The sequence below is a fragment of the Lichenostomus cassidix genome, chromosome 1Aa (assembly GCF_008360975.1).
Source record: "Lichenostomus cassidix isolate B80296 chromosome 1Aa, HeHo_3.0, whole genome shotgun sequence".
Taxonomy (NCBI): domain Eukaryota; kingdom Metazoa; phylum Chordata; class Aves; order Passeriformes; family Meliphagidae; genus Lichenostomus; species Lichenostomus cassidix.
Window position 1 is genome coordinate 57,111,227 of NC_139480.1, and position 20,578 is coordinate 57,131,804.

Genomic DNA, 20,578 nt, shown 5'->3' on the forward strand with positions numbered 1-20,578 from the left:
TTTTGCTTGGAAAACAATCTTATGTTTTGGTTACTCTTTTTGTAATTACTGGGTACAAATAAGTTAAGGGAACAGCTGGCTTGCATTTGGTAGCACACAGTAAGTGATCCTTCAAAATTTGACAAGGCAGAAGCTGAGATCCTATGTGTACTCATAACGTCCCATGCAGGCAAACAAGTCATCATTGCCTAGGCTTGCTAGCTATGCTCAGAACTACCTCCTAAATTACACCTGAATCTCTCTCCCAACTCTAGAAACCCAACAAAGTGGTTTAACAAGAAAAAGGTGCTGGACAACCATTCCTGTGGTCATAAGACATCAAAGAAATCATATGGCTGGATTATCTGTGTGCCAAGTCAACTCAGTCTCTTTCCACCCCTAACTCTGAATTCCAACAACAACAACAAAATTTCTGAAAGCATAATACAAAGGCATCAGAAAGTGTAACATGAGAATTTCTAAGCATCTCCAAAGTATAAAAATGAAGCATGATTTCGAAAAGGCAATGGGATATTCTTGATAAGAAAATCACCTAATCAGCAGACAGCTTATTGCCAAAGAATAGAAGTTACCTTCCCTACACATGAACTTCAGTCTGCCTGAAAAGTATCTGTGGAACCTCAGTACAAATTTGCTATTTATTGTTGTGTACAGTATTAAACCCTTTGTGACCAAGAAGATGAGAGCTGAAGATAAAGGGACCGGAGTTCCACCATGTGCTATAAGCAAAGCAGGTTTTGACGCTATTTTCAGAGATTAAATACAAGTGGGAGTACCTGATTTAAGCACACAAGACATTTAAAATTCAGAGGGGGTAAGTGATTATGCATGCTGGTTACAGTTGCTGGTAACAAGGAAGAAAGGTCTCAATTACACTTAAAGAAATATTGATTTTTTTTATGCTTTCCAACATAAAGGGAAACTGGTATTTGGCAAAGTAATGAAAATATATAAATGTGATACCACTCTTAGAAGCAGTGGCACTCAAAGCAAAAAGACTCTTAGGGAGATTTATTTCCAACAGGTACATGACAGAATTATAAAACAAGAGAAAAAAGAAAAACTAATCAGAAACTTGGACAAGTATTCCAACCTGCTCTTCCATGATTTTGTGATTAAGGTAATATATTTTTATACTTAATTTCTAAGTTGTACTGATTCTTTGCATCCCTGGTAGAGGTAATCACGGCACAACTGTAAGACTTACAAACTTTCCTAAATTAATCCTTACCACATCACATTTCTGAATTTTATCAAATGCAAGTAAAAGGAAAATAATTTTTACCACTCTGCATTTTTGTATGTAGACAATTCCCCCATTTAATCCTGTCCATCATACTCACAAGCTTGGCTGATCAGGCAACAGCAACACAGTTTTACACTTTGCATCAACAGTTATCCTTTCTTGACAATGAATTACATTTCTGAAGACAGAGTCAATCCCTTATTCCAAAACATTATAGACTGGAAATATTTGAGTTGGATGAACTATTTTGGTCTAATTTAGCAAGCAGTTTGTCCCTATTGTTTTGGACCTCCTGCAGCCCCCTAAGTGAGACAAGACAGGTATTTAGGGAAGTGCTGCCATCGAACTGAATTGGTCATAATTCCCACCCGGTTTCCAAGAGGTAATGGGAAAATAAAGTCACTGGGTGAACCAAGCCCATGTGAGAGTGTGTATTACATGTCTCTGCAGAGCTGGGGTGTTTAATAACTCATTGAAATCCCAGTAGAAGAACATGTAGAATATAAAAGTTCTATCAGTTTTAAGTGTAAGGATCAAAAGTTCCATTAAAAGACAGATTACTAGAAAAAGTGATTTTTATATATTTAACCATCACCAAGTTGCTTATTTTTCTTCTAAGCACTTATGATTGCCTTTTGTAACTGCTAGCAAAAAAATTCCCCTTCAAAACTTCTCAAACCCAACTTGTACAGAAATCCCATTTGGTCATGCAACAAAGCCACAGAGAGAGGTAAGTGGTATCACAGTTCTTCACTTGGCAATCAATTACGTTAGTGAAGACAGAACTGTACCCTCACTTCGTAAGGTACCACAAATTGTAAAGAATTAGAATTTTATTCTTCTATAAATCCTTCAGAATTAACTGAGAAAACTGAGAAAATGAGCCATGTTATGATTTGTTTAAAACATTTCTTCATGGTTCACCTCCTTTTCATTTAATGTCCTGTAGAAGCATCTAATAATTTGAGAAACTGAAATTACCACAACTACCCATTTTTTATAAATTGCATGTGTGTCATATGAGCTTGGAAATATATTAAGAGTGGTTAAAGAAGGTAAAATGCTACAGTTAGTGTTATTATGAAAAGGAAATTAGGAACATTTAGAACAGAAAAAAATTAAATGGCTACTCTTTTCGGACAAATTTTAAATTAAGGGATTTTATTTTCCCATAAAATCTCAAATTTGTAATCAATTAAGATATTCTTTGCTATGGGCATCATCCAACTTCATAAAAAGCACTGAAAATCCTTCTCCCCAAATATTTCCAGCTTTGATAGGAGCAGGCAAAAAGCATTAAGAAATATAAATGCACAAGTAAATTTCAAATCCCACCTGGTGATCCAAATATATTGCATTCCTTTGAAGGTGATGTGAAAGAATCTCATTCTAGCAGGCAGCAGTCAGAGGGAAAAAGGAAAGGGACAGAAAGTGCAGAATGCATGAAAAGAGCTTTAAAAGAAAACTACTGTGATCTCTCTGATTGATGGAGAAATATAATGTTGCTTTTAACTGTTTTTTTAAGAACTGTTAACAGGTTTTGAGACTGAAACAGAAGTGATGGAAGTTTGCTACAAATCAGACTATGAACTACTACAATACATTTTGGTTTACTTATAAAGTACAGTAAGCTTATGTAAATGTCCACTACACAGGCAACTATGAACCCTTTGATAAATCTGTGTTTTAAACACGTCCTGCTTTTCATAGACTAATTACAAATAAGATGGTATCTGATAGGAGCCTGTATAAACAATAAATTAATCTCATAATCTATTACAACTAATTTTGTTTGTAATACCAGCAGATTAAAACCAATTAATTTTGAATGTGAACTACAACATATTTTAAAATATTCCTAAGTAATTTTGCCTTGGCTTATTTCAAAAAGTAAAACCTCAAAGGGTTAATAGCAGAACACAACACACACACAAGGAATCAGTGTTACTCTATAGCAGTGAGAAAGTTTTGCACTAGCAGTACAAAGCAAACTTTGGTTAATGAATGACTAGGAGTTAGTGGGAATGGAAGATGACACACATTGCTTGATAGCTGACCTTTGGGCTGCTGGCCTCAAGTTTTAGCTGCATGAGCTGTGCTAGTGTGTGTTCCCGGATACTACTCAGCTCCGCCTGCTGCCGTCTCAGCTTTATGAGCAGCAGTGTCAGCTCCTCTGGCTGAAGGAGTGCAGTGTGAGAAGCCAAAGAGTAGAGAAAAGGTTAATTGGTATCCCAAACAACACTACAGTAAAATAAGGCACACCTCATAAAAAGTTTACTTCTAAAGTAAAGTAAGTACCTTCCGAGTACCTTACAAAAACTCTCACAGTGATATGACACAAGAGACACTGTTTCCCCCAAGTGAACACTTCCAAATAAAAAATGAAGGCTTAAGTTTTGACTACCCAAACCAAGAAATGCCATAGAAGTGAAACATTCTGTATTAAGGGCAAAAATAAGTGAGGATTATGCAGGATGAATTCTGTGCCATCCTCAAACTTCTGACATGCATATCAAATTGATGATATTGAGTTAAGTGAAGGCGGAGACAATTCCAGCCCTTAGGATGTCATTGCCTGTAGATGGGCAGCCATTCAAGCTTGGTGAAAGAATCAAAACATGCCCTCAAGAAAATGTAGTTTTTTAAATAATTCTTCAAATGTACATGCCAAAATTGAGAGGAAAAAACTATGAGAAACCCACATTAGCTGAACCACCTCACAAATAATCACCTCACAAATAATCACCTTTCACAGAATAAATCTGCACAAGCATGACAAAAATAATTTTCCATCCCACCTTTCACAGGCCAGAGGCTGCCAGTAACTTTATTGCTTTACTTTCATGACTAAGCTGTACAATACAGCCTTAGGAAGGGATGAAGAATAGCATTTAAAACCCAAGATTATATGTATTGATTAAATGTATTACGGAAATAAAGTCAAACTCAAATGGGTATTTGTCAGGTAATTCCACACAGATCAGCTTATGCCAGTTTGGGAAACTCTACTTGAATCATTCCTAGGAACCATTTCTATTAACAATACTTCAAAAACAAACCACTGAGCATCACAAGTATTTTTGTTATGTTCCTGTTTGCTTCTGTTTCTTACACTTCTCCAGAAGTCAGCCTTACAAGAGGTTAAATATTCATCCAGCATTTTGATTTTCTCAAAAGCCTTGTGAGTCAAATAAAGCCCAAACAAAAAAGCTTCCTAAACCCCTGCTTGCTCTCTCTCATAGCCACAGAATTTCCCCAAAGCAAAGAAGAAAAGAGAGCTAGAGAGCCACACACTAAAAATACTGAAAATGAATACCCATTTCTCAAAATAAAGAGGAAAAATCCCTGAGAAGCAGCATGGCACTGGCAGTTTTGTGAGTTCAGAACCGAGGAGCCCACAAGGGGGAGCAAGGGATTTCCACATAGCTCCTGTTGGCAAAACCATTTGCTTTTGAGGGAAAACCAACACCAAATACAAATTGTCTAATGGCAGTTTTCCTTCTTGCAGTACTCTTTCAATACCTGGATTTAAAATACTTAATTTTAGAGAGTGAACGTAGGAATCTAGACTGCTGTACAAGGCATTTTCAAGTTCTCTCCAAAAATAGGTGACAGTGCTTTCAGTCTGGAAAGGAACATCAATTCAAAACAATTCAAAAAGTCTTATTTTTAGGAATATGGGAACAAAAAGCATCTTCAAGCAAAAGGAACAGTGATCCACCTTTTCATGCTCAAAACTCCTTTTGGCACATTCTTCAAAAGCCCAATTGTAGTGCATTAGGAATAAACTATTTAATGGCACTCCAAACCAAACTTTTTTCCATAGAGGAGCCCATTGAACAGATCTCCTCTCTAGACACTCCTAATGTTGCAAACATTCTTGATGTTGCTGCAAGTGCCGTGCATTTGATGCAGGTCTTGGGACTCTTGCAACAACCACAACACAAAATTTTCTCAGAGCTGCCTACAGGTTTCCTCCTTTGGCCCCTGCAACATTGTGCTGTCAGCAGGATTTATGGTTTCTACTGGTGGAAGCCTGACCTCCTTTTCCCTTTGGAGATCAGCCCTGCTCTATGAGCAGAGACCAGGAGAGCTGAGAGGGCTGTGAGCCCCAAGAAACGTCCAGAAGGCTCCAGCTGCCAATGGCCAAGCCACAAAAGTTGCTGAAGGTGCCAGAAATCCATGCTGGAAAGTGCAAGAAACAGGGCTCAAGGCAGTGGAAGGACTGACAAGGAGCTGCTGCCCACAGTATGGTTCCAAAAGGAAAAAAACCCAAAACTTAAAACCTGTTTTCTTAATTCATCACTCTGGCAATCAGTATTTTAAGATGGACAGAGAGATGACATAAAAGGAGACAAAAACTGGTAAAGAAATGACATAAATTTAGGGCAAATTTTTGGCTGAGAGTCATGTTTCCATTAGAAAAGTGGACAGTATTCACCAGTATTACTTTGATGAAATATCTTCAATGAGAATTTCAGCTCTACCACAGTAAAATGTCAGAAAGGACATAATTTTACAAAATGCTGTTTTACTATCTCTTACATTTCCAAAAAAAGGCCAAACTTTACTTCCAGGATTTTCTAAATAATTAATGGAGAAACAAGTGTTCTGTGATGTAGTCTACCCTCTCCCAGGAATTTCAGCAATGTATCAACGATGATTAAAAAATAAAAAATCTGTATTTGCCAAAGAAAACTTTGACTCAGCAGCTACACAATATTCTGAAACTTCCATGGAACCACAAGGTACTTCTCTCCCTGATAACTTAAATAAAGGTTACATTTAAAGCAAGCTTTAAACAGAATAAAATTTCGGCATTGCCTCTTCATACTTAAAGGATTATTCTTAGAAAAAACCCCAATGTACCAAATAAAAATCCAACTCACTGTTTTGCCTTGGAGGCTCTGAGGAGTAACAGGCTGTAAACTCAGACCTGCTGGCATCGACCTTCTGTCAGGCATAAAGACATGCTGTACAAAAAAAAATAGCACAGTATGATCCACAGTTATTTCTAAAGACCCAAAAACTTTCAAATGCTAAAAAAAGGAAAAAAACAGTCAAGCCAACTTCACCCTCATGAAAATCTGCTATGATTTGTGCCAGTCATGCTCCCTGCTGATCTACTGCCTAGGTGACTCAAGTAGTCTATCTCTAAATTTTAGAAATAACCCAAATTTTGTAATTAATTTAATTAACAGTTCTCCCTCATTGTTGTTGCCCTACTGACAGACTGTGTAAACAACTATTGTAGCTTTTCATGTATGTTTCTCGTCCTTTTCCCCCTCGCATTTCCTGCCCTTTTCCACCATATTTCTCATCCTTTCTTTCCCTACCCTTTTTTCTCTCACCTTCCCCACCTTTTTCACTTCACCTTTCATGCCCTTTTTTCTTCTCCTTCTTCCTGCCCTTTTCCACCTCACATCTTGCCTTTTTCCTCTCTTTTTCTGCCCTTTCCCCCCTCTATTTAAATACTTCCAATGTTAGAGTAAGAGGGATAGTCCCTCAATTTAAACCCTTAAAACTGAGGGAAAGCTGGGATTGCCTTGCAATTTGAACCTTAAGATGATGCAAATGGGGAGTTTGGTCTTAACTCAAACCCGTAAAATGGCATCATAAAGGTTGCCCTTTAAACCAGAAAATAACGACTCCCCATCAGTTGATACCCCTAAATCAAGAAAAGGCAGGTTTTCCTTCAATTGGTACCCTTCAAATCCAAGGTGAATGGGGATCCTCTCCACTTTAAACAGACAATAATGGAAAAGGAGCTTTTCCCCTCAAACCCCTCTTTTTCCTGGGGTCACTGGAATACGCTAGGGAGGGATTGGGATGGGACTGAGGGCACTTGTGAGGGACTGAAGGCACTGGGATGGGACTGGGAAGATGAAATCAAAAAGAGAAACAAAGAAGATCTTCCCTGGATGCCCCTGCGCTGCCCCACCTGCTCAGTGCGCTGCTGCCCTCTCCTGCACTGCCCTGGGGCACCAGGCTTGTCCCTTTGCACATCCTGGAGCAAGCCATGCTCCCCCTGCTCTCGCTGCTGTCCTTTGAGAGACCTCCAGAGATCCCCTCTCCAGCAGCTCCAGAAACCTCCCTGAAAGCAGCCCTCAGCAGAGCCTGCGCCCCTCCTCACCCTCACTGGCCACCCCTGGGGCTGTGATTTCTTCCCGAAGCTTTTTAAATCTCATCCTGACCATCAACATTATGATTTGTTTTATTTGCAAGGACACTCAGTAATCAGAAGCCCTGCTCTCGAAGCAGTCAATGCACTTTTTGGAGCTATTTGGAGATTAGAAGTGCCATGACAATTATCAGGAGCTAGCAGCTTTTGTCAAAGCAACACTACACCATAACGCTCAGCAGGCAGTGTGTCTGGAGACCCAAACACTGCATCTTTCAGTTTTACCCATCCCTTCATCTAAGCCCATTTTCTGGGCTCAGACTGCTGCCTGCTACTGCTTTGGCAGTGGCGTGTTGTGACTGACTTGCACAGGTAAAGCTGAAAATATTCTTAAAACGTTGGTCTCAGAACTAACATTCTGGCCTTGCCAAGCAGTCGTATCTCACATTTTCCCATGTCTTCAATTATGGATCAAACTCAGCTTGCTGGACAGGGCTGTTCCCTGTTCTCATCATAGCAATAGTCCAGGTCTTCAGAGAAAGCATACCCTGAGTCTACTCTCCCACTGTTTTTGCAGGGATATATTTTGCCTTCACCAGTGGTTTGCCTGAACCAGGAGTATGAGCAGGCACAGTCTCGTACAAATGACCCAGAAGTGAGCAGGAATAAAAGAGAAATGACCATCCCTTCACTGCCTCCCTATACACACAAAAATATACATTTTCACACTTAAGCCAGTGCCGGGGTGTGGGAAGCAATTGTTTTCCTGCTAACACAGCTCAGAAGAAAACTACTACTTTGTGCAAGCAAGGAGGAAGCAGGGGAGGATTTGTGATTCAGCACAGGGCCTGAGTCAGATCTGTTCTGAGAATCACTCTGAAGGGCAAGAGCCGATGCACCATCACCAGCCAGAGCCAGGCCTACCCACGAATCACAATTATTTCTCACAATACACCGAGAGACTGCCACTAGAGTTCTATTTCCAAAGCACAAGCAATATAACCAAGAATATTCCCCAAAGTGAATGTTTATAATTTAATAAATGCAGACATTGGCTAAGAAGATTGAATAATATTATTCATAAATATGAAATGCTTTATAGCAATTTTAAAGGAAGCCTAGAAAATGACAGACGGTTTTAGCACAGAAAGGTCCACAGTCACGGCAAGATATCTTAGGTAAATACATCTACAGTGATCTGTGAAAACAAACACTGAGGACTTTCTTCACCAGTTTTGCAAAGGGAACTCATACGACACAGCTCATTTGAGGACAGCTGAACAATAGCAATTTGGGGATGTAGTCCTTTTTTGTCTTGCTGGAGTCTCAAAAATTAGTGGCAAATTGCTAGATTAAGTAAATTCTGTGGGCGTAGTGCAGCATTCTTGGGACTGCAGATGTCATTTCTACTTCAAGAATAATAGGGAAGGTCTTGGAATAGTTAGGAAAGACACAACACAGGACAGAAAATTAGCTGATATGAAAATAAATAAAATTTTCAAGCTAAAGGGTGACTATTTTGGAGTAGACAATGCCATTTAAACATATACAAGCGCTCAATTCAAAACCATGTGCTGTAGAAAATAGAAAGAAGAAAGTTTTGGTATCTGCTCACAATGCTCTCATTCCTGCCTTTTCAAACCATGTCTTCATTGACTTCTCAAACTGAAATACTCACATCTCTTGTACCACTCACAGAAGCATCCCTCTTTCCTCCTAGTGGACTACTAAAGTAGTCTTACACTGAGAGTGGGGACGGTGAGGTCAAGTACTCTCTGCCAGACACAGACTTCATAAGATGGATTAAAGTTAAAGCAGGTAAAGAGTATTCAGGAGCCCTGGCAGTTCCTAGGCCAGCAAGGATCAGCTGTCACCCTTCCCCAGGAAATAGCTTTGATTGTCTGCTGACAGGATGATCATGGACTGAGAAAACCATTCTTGGCAACACTGTAAAGGTTTTATCTATACTTCATCACTGTGAAGGATCACAGGCAGAAGGCTCCCCTTCCTACAGAGCTATCCAAACCCGGAGCCAGTCTGGCCCAAAGACTGCCCCAGTTCTCAGTGAAATGACCCATCACATTTGTACTTTTAAATTTTTTTTCATGCACAAGCACAGCTGTGATAGGGAACAGTCTTTACAGGAAGAAATTTTGTTCTAGTCCTGTGCCACTGGATTTAATCAGAAAACTTGTGTAGGAATATGGGTTCAAAGCACTTGACTCTCAACTGAGGGGAAAATGAGTCACTTTTGGGTTGCAAATAACTTTATAAAAGTGTCAACATTTTTTACAGTTTATTATCATAATCCCTCAGGTAAGTGGACATTAGTCTCTTTTCTGTGTTACAAATAGTAAAGAATATTTTAATTGTTCGATATCCTTCTCCAGATACTCCTTCTAACTCATCATTTTGAACAAGTTAAAAAAAGGTAAAAGCTAACAAATGTTAACAAGAATTCTGCAAATGTAAAAGCCCAGCCAGGGATGATAACATTACAGTCTTGTAGTACTTGGAGAAAAATACATTGGTGACAGAAATTTATCTTCTTGTGGGTTAAACGCTCCAGCATATAAAAACTGGCATATCATGAGCTACACCAAGTTTTAACTTCTCATGATAGAAGAATTACAAAATACTGGACAAATTCTAGAACTTTCTCTTTAGATGGCTATCTATGTGGAAGTACAGCACTGTATATGACAAACACAGGCTACATAGCCCTGTAGAAGAAAGCTCACCCCACCCCTTAACTTGGGATAGTGCTTAACAGTTAGAGATGAGACTGAGCTCTGGAGAGACAGTGTGACATTTGAAAATCACTGTGAGAGAGGGGTTTCAGGAGGATTTTGAGAACCTTAAAATAGAAAGCCTACCATTGAAAGGCCTAAGACCTTTATGTAGGTAGGGTTTACATGTTAAATTTACCCTACCGATTTGAAATAATCAGTCTTCTAATCACCCACCTCTTAAAAATAGGTGTGTTTCTAAGTTAATGGCAAAAGCTGGTTGTGTAACTAATGAAATACAAACCAAATGGCATGAAAAACCCAAGGGAAACAGCAGGCTTGTATAAAAGAAACTAAATACTAAATGGAATACTAGCATAAAGTGTTCAATGAGGAACAAAAACATCAGGAAGCAAAACACAGCTGAAAGGACAAGTAAGACATGCTCTGCAGCACTGATCCCAGTGGTATTTCTCAGATATGTGAGAAGCACTGATTACTAAATTTCCAGAGCAGTTGAGATATAAAGGATGTCAAAACATAGTTATAGATATTTCTCCCCCTGCATGAAAAAAAAACCCAAAACCCCCAAAAAACAGAAACAAACAAACAAACAAAAAAACCCACCAAAAAACCAAACACCCAAGGATAATGTTGTTGGAAAAATGCTCAGGAGCATTTTATATCCAACTGGGAGTAATTTTTATTTAATTATTTCCAATCTCCTAAAAAACCATACTAACACAAGCATGCCGCATGCAGCAGAGTGGCACATATGGCACCCAAGTTCGTAATTTTTCATGTCTCCCTCTCACTGGTGAAGATAAGAAGAGTTAACACTGGTCAAGCACTAAGTTTGTGTGCATTTAGACTGATCTTTAGTGATCTCCCTAATAACTCAAAGACATAAAAAGGAACAATACACTTGGTTTGCTGCTGGAACCCAAGGCAGCCAAACTTGTTGCCGAAGAATTGAAGGAAGCATGTGTAAAGAAACCTGGGGTTTTGAGTCCTCCTGGAGCTAGAAAGAAGAAAAATTTCTGTATATACACAAGCTATTCTGAATAATTTTTCAATTGACTAATTTTAATTTTTTTTAGAGAAACATATTATCATAGGCAGTAATATCAGGACATGTTTTCCCCTAGTGTTTTAGAAAATACATTTTTACTACCCTAAGATTTTTCAGTACTTTTCAAAATCAAACATTTTCCCATGAAAGCAGTTATATAACAATCTCCATTATAATAAAATTTTCTATAGTGCAACATGAATTTTACAGTAATCAGATACTTTCTACTGAAGAGCTCTGTAAATGAGAATTTTAATTATTAAATGAAGTACTTTTACCTTCGTATGGTGTGTCCTGTGCCTGCGATCAATGGTGACATCTCCCCTTTGCACTGGCGATGACACTTCCGATCGGTAGGTCCGCTGCGGGGAGTATCCCTGGAAACCAGCAATGGACCCGTGCGAGGGAGACGTGGGAATCGAATGCATCATCTGATCAGAGATATTCATCATGGTTTTCGGGCTACTCAGGGTGCTGTGCCTGGTGAGAGTGGTTTGCTTGTTGTAGAACTGGCGCTGCTGCCACTCATAGAGCTGCCACATCGTGTCGTCGCGCATTGAGCGCCGCTTGTCCTCAGCACTCGTGGGTGCCATGGCTCTGTCGTACGCCGAGGGTGTGACACTGCAGAGGCTTTCTGGACGTGTCTTGCTGTTCCTTGGCAGCGTCCTGTACCCTTCTGGATACCGGGGCAGCACCTGAGCTCGATGGCTTGGCATGTTCCTTGGCAGCGTCTGGTAGGAGATGATACTGGAACACAAGTTTCCTTTTATTAGCATTAATATAATGTCAATATCAAGTTGTTCACTATGAGTTGGGTTTATCCCGCTAACTCTTACCTTTTATTACACTTCAAATGCCATTTAAAAAACACACAAGAAAATCAAGACAACAGTTAAAGAATCAATGATACTGACTGAACACACTGTATCAACCAAAAGTGGATCCTTTCTCTCAGATTAGCTCTTGCTGATATAATCCATATTTCATCTTTTTAGCAGTTTACCAGTCTAGTACTGTCAAGTTTTGATCAAGTCTTGCAACTTGTCTGTATGGTGGACTGGTGAAAGTTTTTAAAGCTTTGAAGTTCTACACTGTTTCCAAATGTTTTCCATATTTTCATATGAAATGTTTGCTTTTTCAAAAGTGAAAAAATATCCTGTTGTTTCCCTAAGAAAATCTTGAGCAATTACTATGGACATTAAAAAAGAAAAATAGTCTTTTAACTGCAGTCTATGGGAAACTGCAGTAATTGTCTACAGAAATTGTATTTTGCAATTGTCAAGGATAAGCCATTATATATCAGCCATTCAAGTGAAACAAAGAGCAATGTATTTCTTTCTTTGATAATAACATTTTATTGCTTTTCAACTCAGATATGAATTCAAAGGCTTACTTCTTTAATTTGTTGCCACATTAAAATTCTGGAGTTCTACATTCATTTAGCAACCTTCAGCATTAGCTGAAATGCACAATTTTCTATACCAAGGATCAATGCATGCCTAAGTATGACAAAGCACTTCTTGTTCATTTTTTTCAGAGGACAAAATGTAGGTCATAAACATTGATTCATTCATCCCACATCTGAAAAGCAAATGAGCACATCTTAAAACCTTTTGCTACTGATCATGCATGTGATTGATGCTTGCTCAGAGACAACAAAACCAGTCTCAAATTGGACCTTGCTTCAGCCATGAGAGGGCAGCAGCTTCCAGCTACACCCCACACTAATCCAAACTAAAATCCCTGCACCACAAAGCATCAGAACCCGAAAATGGTTTTGAATTATTTCAGTGCCACAAAAAAAAAAATTAAAGAAATGATGTAGAGCAAATGGCAAGGTAAAGCAGCACTATGCATGCAAGATCCTTATGGAATAACTATCAAGGAAATTGATGATGGTAAAACCCACTTCTCACTGAAAATAGTTAAGCTGAATATTTACAACCACCTGTAATATTTTGAAGATGAAAACTGCTATAAAGAGCTTTACATACAAAATCTGGTACAGTTTCTGAAGCTTTTCAAGAATTAATGAAGAATTATCCCCATTTTGAATTTTGGACAGCTTGCCATTATTACAAAAAAATTACAAAAAGGGGAAAGCAATTCTAAGTCCCAGTCTCTTATTGCAAAATCTGCATAAATACCTCTAAATTTCTTTAGTAATATACCATTAATGATAATGCTTTTCTCCATATTTAAAAACAAATAAGATGCTTCTGAGATGCATTTCTAACTTTCAAAATAGAATAGTAGCTATACCCTGTAAGAGCTACAGTAAGACCTAATATTTTCATGGATATATTTAACAGCTAGACACACGTCACTCACTGAAACTCTTCACCCTTTTTTTTTTTTTAATTAAATGGGCGGTGTAACGGGCTGGCATCTTTAAATATCCTGAACTTGCAAAAAAGCTGCCTGAAGTTCTTATTATGTAAAGACATCAATTTAAAATCTGCATGCAATTACTTATATTTTAGAACATTTAGAAAAACACCATAATCCATCTTCAACTGGTAAAAAATTGGAAATGATTGAGCTTTTTACTGGAAAACAGTAAAAAGCTCAATCACTTCAATATTGAGCCTTGTATTGAATAATTCAATAAAATCCAAACAGATTCACCAATGTACTGTTGATTCTTGCAAAAATATCATTCCAGCCAAACCCAAAACCCAGCTACAAACAGGACTGCAGCTTCCAAATGCCCTGCACTCAATATTCTACAACTGTCATCATAAATAGCACCTTACAATTGCTCCCATATGAAAAAAAGGTTTCCACATGTGTTTACAGACTCCTTACAGACAACTTTAGAAGTAGTCTCTAGGACTGCTCGTGGGTAGCAATAGAGGTTCTGGTGTCCAAGTTGGACTATTTGGGAAAGCCAATTTGCAGCTAAACCTTTAGGGGCTCAGTTCTGCAATGTTATGAAAACCCTCAGACGGAAACCTCAGAACAGTTCTTCATCCTAATGAACACAAATACCAGCTGGCCCTGAGTACAGAACTTCCATGTAATAACCAAGAAAGAGTGGCAGAGTGAAGATGGAAACCTGGTGTTTTATAGCAGGCATTTATTATTTGGGATGAATCTTATATAGGCCATGCAGAGAGACAGGCTTGCATCCTGGGTTAGCAGCAACATCACTTAGTATCATACAACCCCTCTGTATTTTTTCACATTCGACAAAGACCACTCAAGTGAATCACTTTTGTTGAAAACATTTTTTTTCAAACTGATTTGTGCAAAATTCAATAAAATGACACTGAAGTGGAATGTCTTTATTTTTTATTTAAACCACATTTATTTTTGGTTTTAAAAAAGGCAGCAGTTAATTCACGTGGCTTTTGCCAAACGAGATGTCTAAATTCATGGAAACAACAGATAACAATTTCAAGAATTAAAAACTACATTGCTGTCATTACGTTTTTGGGCAATCAGACTACTGATGGCTCAGCCTGTTCCTCTAAAAAAGCAGTAACTGTAGAGTGAATCGTTTTCATTCTATATTTCTATATTGAGAACAGCTAAGAGCTCCTTTTTTATATACAGTTATTTAATTGAACCGTTTTGTTAACATTTTAGTATTCGTCCTAATTTTTTTTTCAGTCTGACACACCAGAGATACTCCGTTGGGTTCTCCATGACTTCTCTAATGCAGATACACTAATACAGATTCACTGCAATGCAGCTTTGTTGACAGTCAGCAACTTTTCCCCATTAAGTAAAAATTACTGTTTTCAAAAATTCAAGTAATGAGTTTTACAGGTATTACACAAGCAGCCTTAGGAGCCTCGCATTCCAACCTTAAGTTTAAGCTTCTTTCTACCCTCATTTCCCAACTTTTAATTCCACATAAATTTCTTTCTCCAGCCAGAAACTATCAACCTGAACAAAACCGAAATTTTAAATTTAAATGAAGCCACATTTAAAAGACATCACTATATACATTAGAAATTTGGATCATTATTCAAGGCCATTTCCACCATAATCAAAAAAGACAGCTCAAGGCGAATTCTCCTTCAGTTTACTACTTTTATGTAGAACTGCATTTGAAAGCATACTCTTTATGTTACCAGTGCCACCCTCATTTAGGCAAACAAGTGTTCCCTATGCTCAAAAATAAAATATTGTTAATTAGTAACATATTGTTAATAGCACTTCCCTCTAGTTGACTCCCGCAATGAAATCAGTTTTAGGGTTTTTATTCTTGTTCGCAACTGAAAAATAGCACAGCTATTCTAATTTCTTCTGTATGGTTGCAAGCTTTAAAGTCCAATTAAAAAAATTAACTGCATCAAAGAGCCTTCTCAGTTCTCATTACACAAGTTTGAATAATAAAATAAATGTCAGGGTGTGCAAGTCCCTGTCTGCACTGCAAGTTCAAACTACTTATGATGAGTTTTTCATGAAACAACATGTTAACAATTCCTGATTATGTTTAATGAAGGGCTAAAGGCAGTGAGGAAATGCTCAACCTTGGCAAGCGAAAGCCAAGCTCATGGAAATCTTTCAAGGCTGTGCAAAAACTGAGAAGCCCCCAGCCTTATATTTTGAAATTTGTGGGGGAACACATTTTCTGAACTTCATTTATCTTAAGCTCTGCTCTGCCATCCATCTATACACAAACTCCTTAATTTCCAGCTCTTCAAAATATGTCCTGTGATAGCATCTCCAGACTTCCTATCAAATATAATATTAAAAATGTTTTACATTTTCCTACTAGAGATTCTTGTCTGTAAGCCAGCCTGGAAGCAACATCCCTATGCTTCTGTCAGAGAAATTGCTATTGGCATGACATTCAATATTGCAAATCATTCACACATCATTTTAAAGCTTCATGAATACACACTAAAGCTCAATATTATACCTGGGAGATAGCTAATTGCATGAGAAGAGAAGCTTTAAGCATGAAGTTAGATTTCTGTGTCTAACTTTTAGCTAAATCTTCTCTCTCTCTCTTCATTTAAAGCTTGCTTAAAGTTTAAAAGCTTCCTGGATTTTTTTTTTTAGGTTTGAAATAAAATATTATTACAAAAATCTGTGAACAAAAAACTGCGGAAGAGAGGGCAATTTCAAGAACAGATTTTAAGACAAAAAAGAATTTTTATGATTGATGACACCTTTTTTGTGCTAGGAGAAATTCCTGACATTCCAAAAAGGGTTTCTCGCCACTTATTAATTTTGTTATTAATATAGTTTTATTTATTAATAAGCATTCAAATGCTAATAAAAGAAACTTTCATAAATCTGTTCTGAGAAGTCATCCAGGCATTTCTTACAGAGAACAATGAAGGATGTGTTCATGTCATATAGACCAAAAACTAATGAACCTAACCAGGATTCACGTATAAGTCTTATTTACTAGAAAGCCTAACACAAAAAATTAATAAAACTATCACACAGTACTTACCCTCTCGTTTCCTCTTCCTGTCCTTTCCCCCTCTGTATTTTAATCCACTGTTCCAGCTGCAGCATGGAATTTGTTCTCTGCATAACCCTCTCGGACTCCATGTGTGCCTGCAGCGCGCTGTGATGAGCCCCATCTGCCACATCTGCCAGGACAACTCCCATGGATTTATTCTCAGATCCATTCAAATGGATAGGTCTGAAGTGTCCAGCTGGAATCGTGCTTATGGGCAAAGTCCTGTACTCAGATCCCATAGGATTTAGTTTTACGCTGTTAATTTTTGTTAGTGGTTTATCTTGCCCAACTTTCTGGAATCCGTATTTTTCAGCTTCCAAAGCTTTCTTCTCCTCGTTTTTGTTCACTTCTTTGTTTTTCTGGTTATTTTGTGTCTCTGGCTTAATTAGCACTCGATGGTTTGAAATATTATTTGCCTCTCGAGGTGACGTATTTTCAACAGTATATTTCTCTATTCTGAAAGGGAAGGTATGACAAGCTATAATACCAAAAAAAAAATATTCATTACAAATAGTAATAAAAAACTGAAAATTGTCTCAGTGAACTCCTGTCCATATATTTTACAACAACATCTTGACTTTGAGAGAAAAAATCAGGACATTTTCCCAATAATCGAAGACAGGTTGGGGGTTTTTGTTACTGTTGTTTTGGTTTGGTGGGGGCTTTTTGGTTTTGTTTTGTTTTCCCTTTTGTTTTTATTTTTGTTTGGGGATTGGTGGTAGTGCTTGGTTGATCTTCAGTTGGCTGATTTGGGCTTTTTCTGGTTGGCAAGTGTGAGTATTTCTTTCTTCTATACTTCTCTCTTTCTTTGCTGTTTTACAAACAATTATAACAGGAGGTAATTTTTTTTTTAGAAGTCAACAGCCAATTAACACCCCAGAAAAAGCGTGCACAACAGGAAATAAAGCCAGAGTCTGAAAAAGTGGGTGTTCAGCTCAGGCTGAACATTCAAAGGATAAAAAAAATTCAGTGGCTCTCCAAGAGCTACAGCTTCCGAATGTCAAGAGCCTGAAATTCAGATGATTTTCAGAGTCAGCTTGTGATTCACAACACTGCTGAATTTAGCATATAATGAGCTCCTTTAAAGAAAGAAAATGACTTTTCATGGTCATTGGTATCAATTAGGTTTCTTTGGTATGTTATCACTTTGGATGGCATACATTTTGTGGAAAATGACTGTGGCTTTTCTAATTTTAAGGGAGAAAATAGCTGCTGATTTAGGGAACTGTACCACAAAAATAATGATATTTTTAGAATTGCTACTGCTTAACAGTATTTACACAAGTACTGAATGTGTGCAGCTCTATTAGTGATCTTTTTGAATTTTCAAAATGTTGGGAAGCTTAATCTTTTGCCATACGGGGAGAACCTAAACTTAAATTTCAGCTCAAATAGTGATTTTTTGCTTTAGTTCACAAGAAAAAACCCACCACCTTAAAATGTTTTGCTCAACATTTTTTGGTATGGGAGGAAAGAAGAGGAAGAGATATAATTCTTTAAGATTACATCTCTGTATAAAACCAAACTAAGAACAACACTTTATTTTAAGATGATGTAAAATTAACTTTTTGTGCTGTTTTGAATATTTTTTTTTCCAAATGCATTATTCATCTTTTTTACTGTGCCCAGTTCAAGTGTCTGTAAAAAGGCCAGAACATACACAACTGACCAGGAGCACAAGAATACTAACCTCATATACAGCTGTAAGCATTATTGCTTACTCCATCATGAACAAAAGGCATTTATTTTTCCCCACAAGACTTTAAATTTTTCCCAAGACCAGACATTTCTGCCTAGGATCCTTCACAAGGTTATGGAAAAAAAATGGATCACCTCCTCACTCCCACCTCAAAACTGTATACCTCAAAACTGTATTACCCCATTCTTCTACCAGAAACCAAAGGAATTTCCCAAACAGGAACGTGAACGAAAAACTCCATTTTCCACAATTATCAAGTCAAAAAAGGGTGTTAAGATTTCAGGTTTTAACTGGTACTCAAGAGTTTACAAGTGAATATAAGGACTACCTGCAAATAATCCTGAACTGGGCATTAATATATGCAGCATGTTTTCACAGGGCCACTCACCCTCTCATATAATATAAAACTTTTAATGAATCTTTCTTGAGGGGCTTTAGAGCAGAGAAACAGGTGGGAAATCCATGCTGGAGAGGGAGAGTGGATCTGTAGGACACCCATCATACATGCAGCAAAGTCAAGACTTGGCACTGTGTTCAATTCACACTCTCCTAGTACTTTCCACTGTGTTTTAATTAAAAACCATCAACCCCCAAAATCACAGAATTGTTTTTCCATGCCATCTCATGCTCCATCACTGGTTACTATGGTTATACACAGCAGAGCCAAACATTCATATTTGAAATTCTCTGTGATGTCGTAGAGGCTGAAGGACTGACATTCAAGCAGACTTCTGGGCTCTCTAACTTCATGGACCCAAATCAGCCAACTCTGTGAGCAAGGGATCTCTTTCCACAGTGAAGGATCCACATGGGAAAAAATTATCAGAAACTAACAGGCAAATGTAAGAAACATAAATCCATATGTACGTTTGGCTCCATATTTACAGCTGTCTAAGACATATTCAACAACGCTTGCAGGCTATTTGAGGATGGAACAGGGAGAAGAGAAAGAGAATGAGTATTGAACATGGGTCTTTCAGCATGTGCTGAATGCAATTTATGGATTTCTGCAACCAAACAGGAATCATACGTGTAATACACAATACAGGAAAAGTACTATTATATGCTGGTTTATACAAAGAAGTAATCCTGAAAGGGCTGGAGGCAGGGAGAATGTGATTAATGATCAGATGGACATGAGGACTGTGATTAAAAAAAACATTTTATTTTCATTTGAAAATATCATTTGAAAATATCATTTGAAAATATCATTTGAAAAGGAAAAGCCATCTTTTCCAAGTACAGTGACGTCAATAAGCCCCCACTGTGGATGTCTCTATGCTAACAAGTGCTTTTTTGGCAGCCTGGCTTATGCTGTTCAGGGAAAGTAACTACACCAGGAGGGAAAAAAGCAATCTTTTCTTAGTACATGCTGCATCACTGCGAAGAAACAAAGGCTGTAGCACACAAGCTGGCAGTGAAAGCATAGAAAAATGATACTCTTAAACACGGGAGAGTAGAGAATCAGCATTTAGGGTAAAAATGATAAATCAGTCCGTTGATAGACATTACAATCTACAAACACAAGCAAGCTATCAGTACTCAGAGACAACCCAACTGTGGCCTGCAGGGATACATTATGAAGTCAGAGGTTTTGCTGATCCAGAGAGGTTGTTGAGATCATATTTTGAGTCATAAGCTTCAGTAGCTCCTCACTGACTAAAGTATTTGGTTTAATTATTTTAATAGGTCTCTCAGTACATTACACTAGAATTTACAATCTAGGTAAAAGGAAAAATGTTTAGAAAGGAGAAATTACAATTAAGTCAATAGGACCAAACACTGTTTGTCCTTCCCTGCAGGTAAATATCAGGAGGGAATATTTCTTCTGTTAATAGAGACCAGTTCTAAGAGAAATGGGTACATTTTTATTTTCTCACCTCACTATCTCATTTGTGGTGTATGTGACTAACTATGTGTGGAAAATAAGAGTAGAAGAGTAGTTTATGAATAACTTGGAAATACCCGTCCCCTCCCACTAACTTAATGTTTTAAATATTCCTTTTATCTTTATCCTCTCCAAGGAACTCACATTCCCAGAAAAATAAAGATACAGACTGAAGTGCTAAAATTATTTAAAAGATTTGGTTTAACAGACTGTTGGCATTTGATTTCCAGAGTACCATTTTCAGTGAAGTCCCTTGATTTCTAGATTTAAAGAATTATGCGGTAAAAAAACTCTTGATTTATCATTGAGCATTTTATATTAACAAGCACTTAAGAGTACTTCAACATCAGTTTACATGAATATTTACAGAAGCAAGTTCTTATTACTCATTT

The 20,578-nt window shown here is 37.7% G+C and overlaps 1 protein-coding gene across 18 annotated transcripts in view; it reads right to left on the minus strand.

The window, feature by feature from the left end:
* PLEKHA5 (pleckstrin homology domain containing A5) overlaps positions 1 to 20,578 on the minus strand; it is a 160,116-nt gene that overhangs the window by 28,941 nt on the left and 110,597 nt on the right. For 13 of the 18 annotated variants that reach the window (XM_085049192.1, XM_085049193.1, XM_085049199.1 and 10 more), the window contains exons 10-14: positions 16,588 to 17,055; positions 11,447 to 11,915; positions 6,136 to 6,219; positions 3,304 to 3,423; positions 2,582 to 2,635 (exon numbers count right to left, since the gene is read on the minus strand). In XM_085049192.1, the coding sequence (XP_084905318.1) occupies positions 2,582 to 2,635; positions 3,304 to 3,423; positions 6,136 to 6,219; positions 11,447 to 11,915; positions 16,588 to 17,055 (1,195 nt within the window). The remainder of the gene's footprint in view (positions 1 to 2,581; positions 2,636 to 3,303; positions 3,424 to 6,135; positions 6,220 to 11,446; positions 11,916 to 16,587; positions 17,056 to 20,578) is intronic. The other 5 variants (XM_085049206.1, XM_085049205.1, XM_085049204.1 and 2 more) reach the window with 2 other exon arrangements.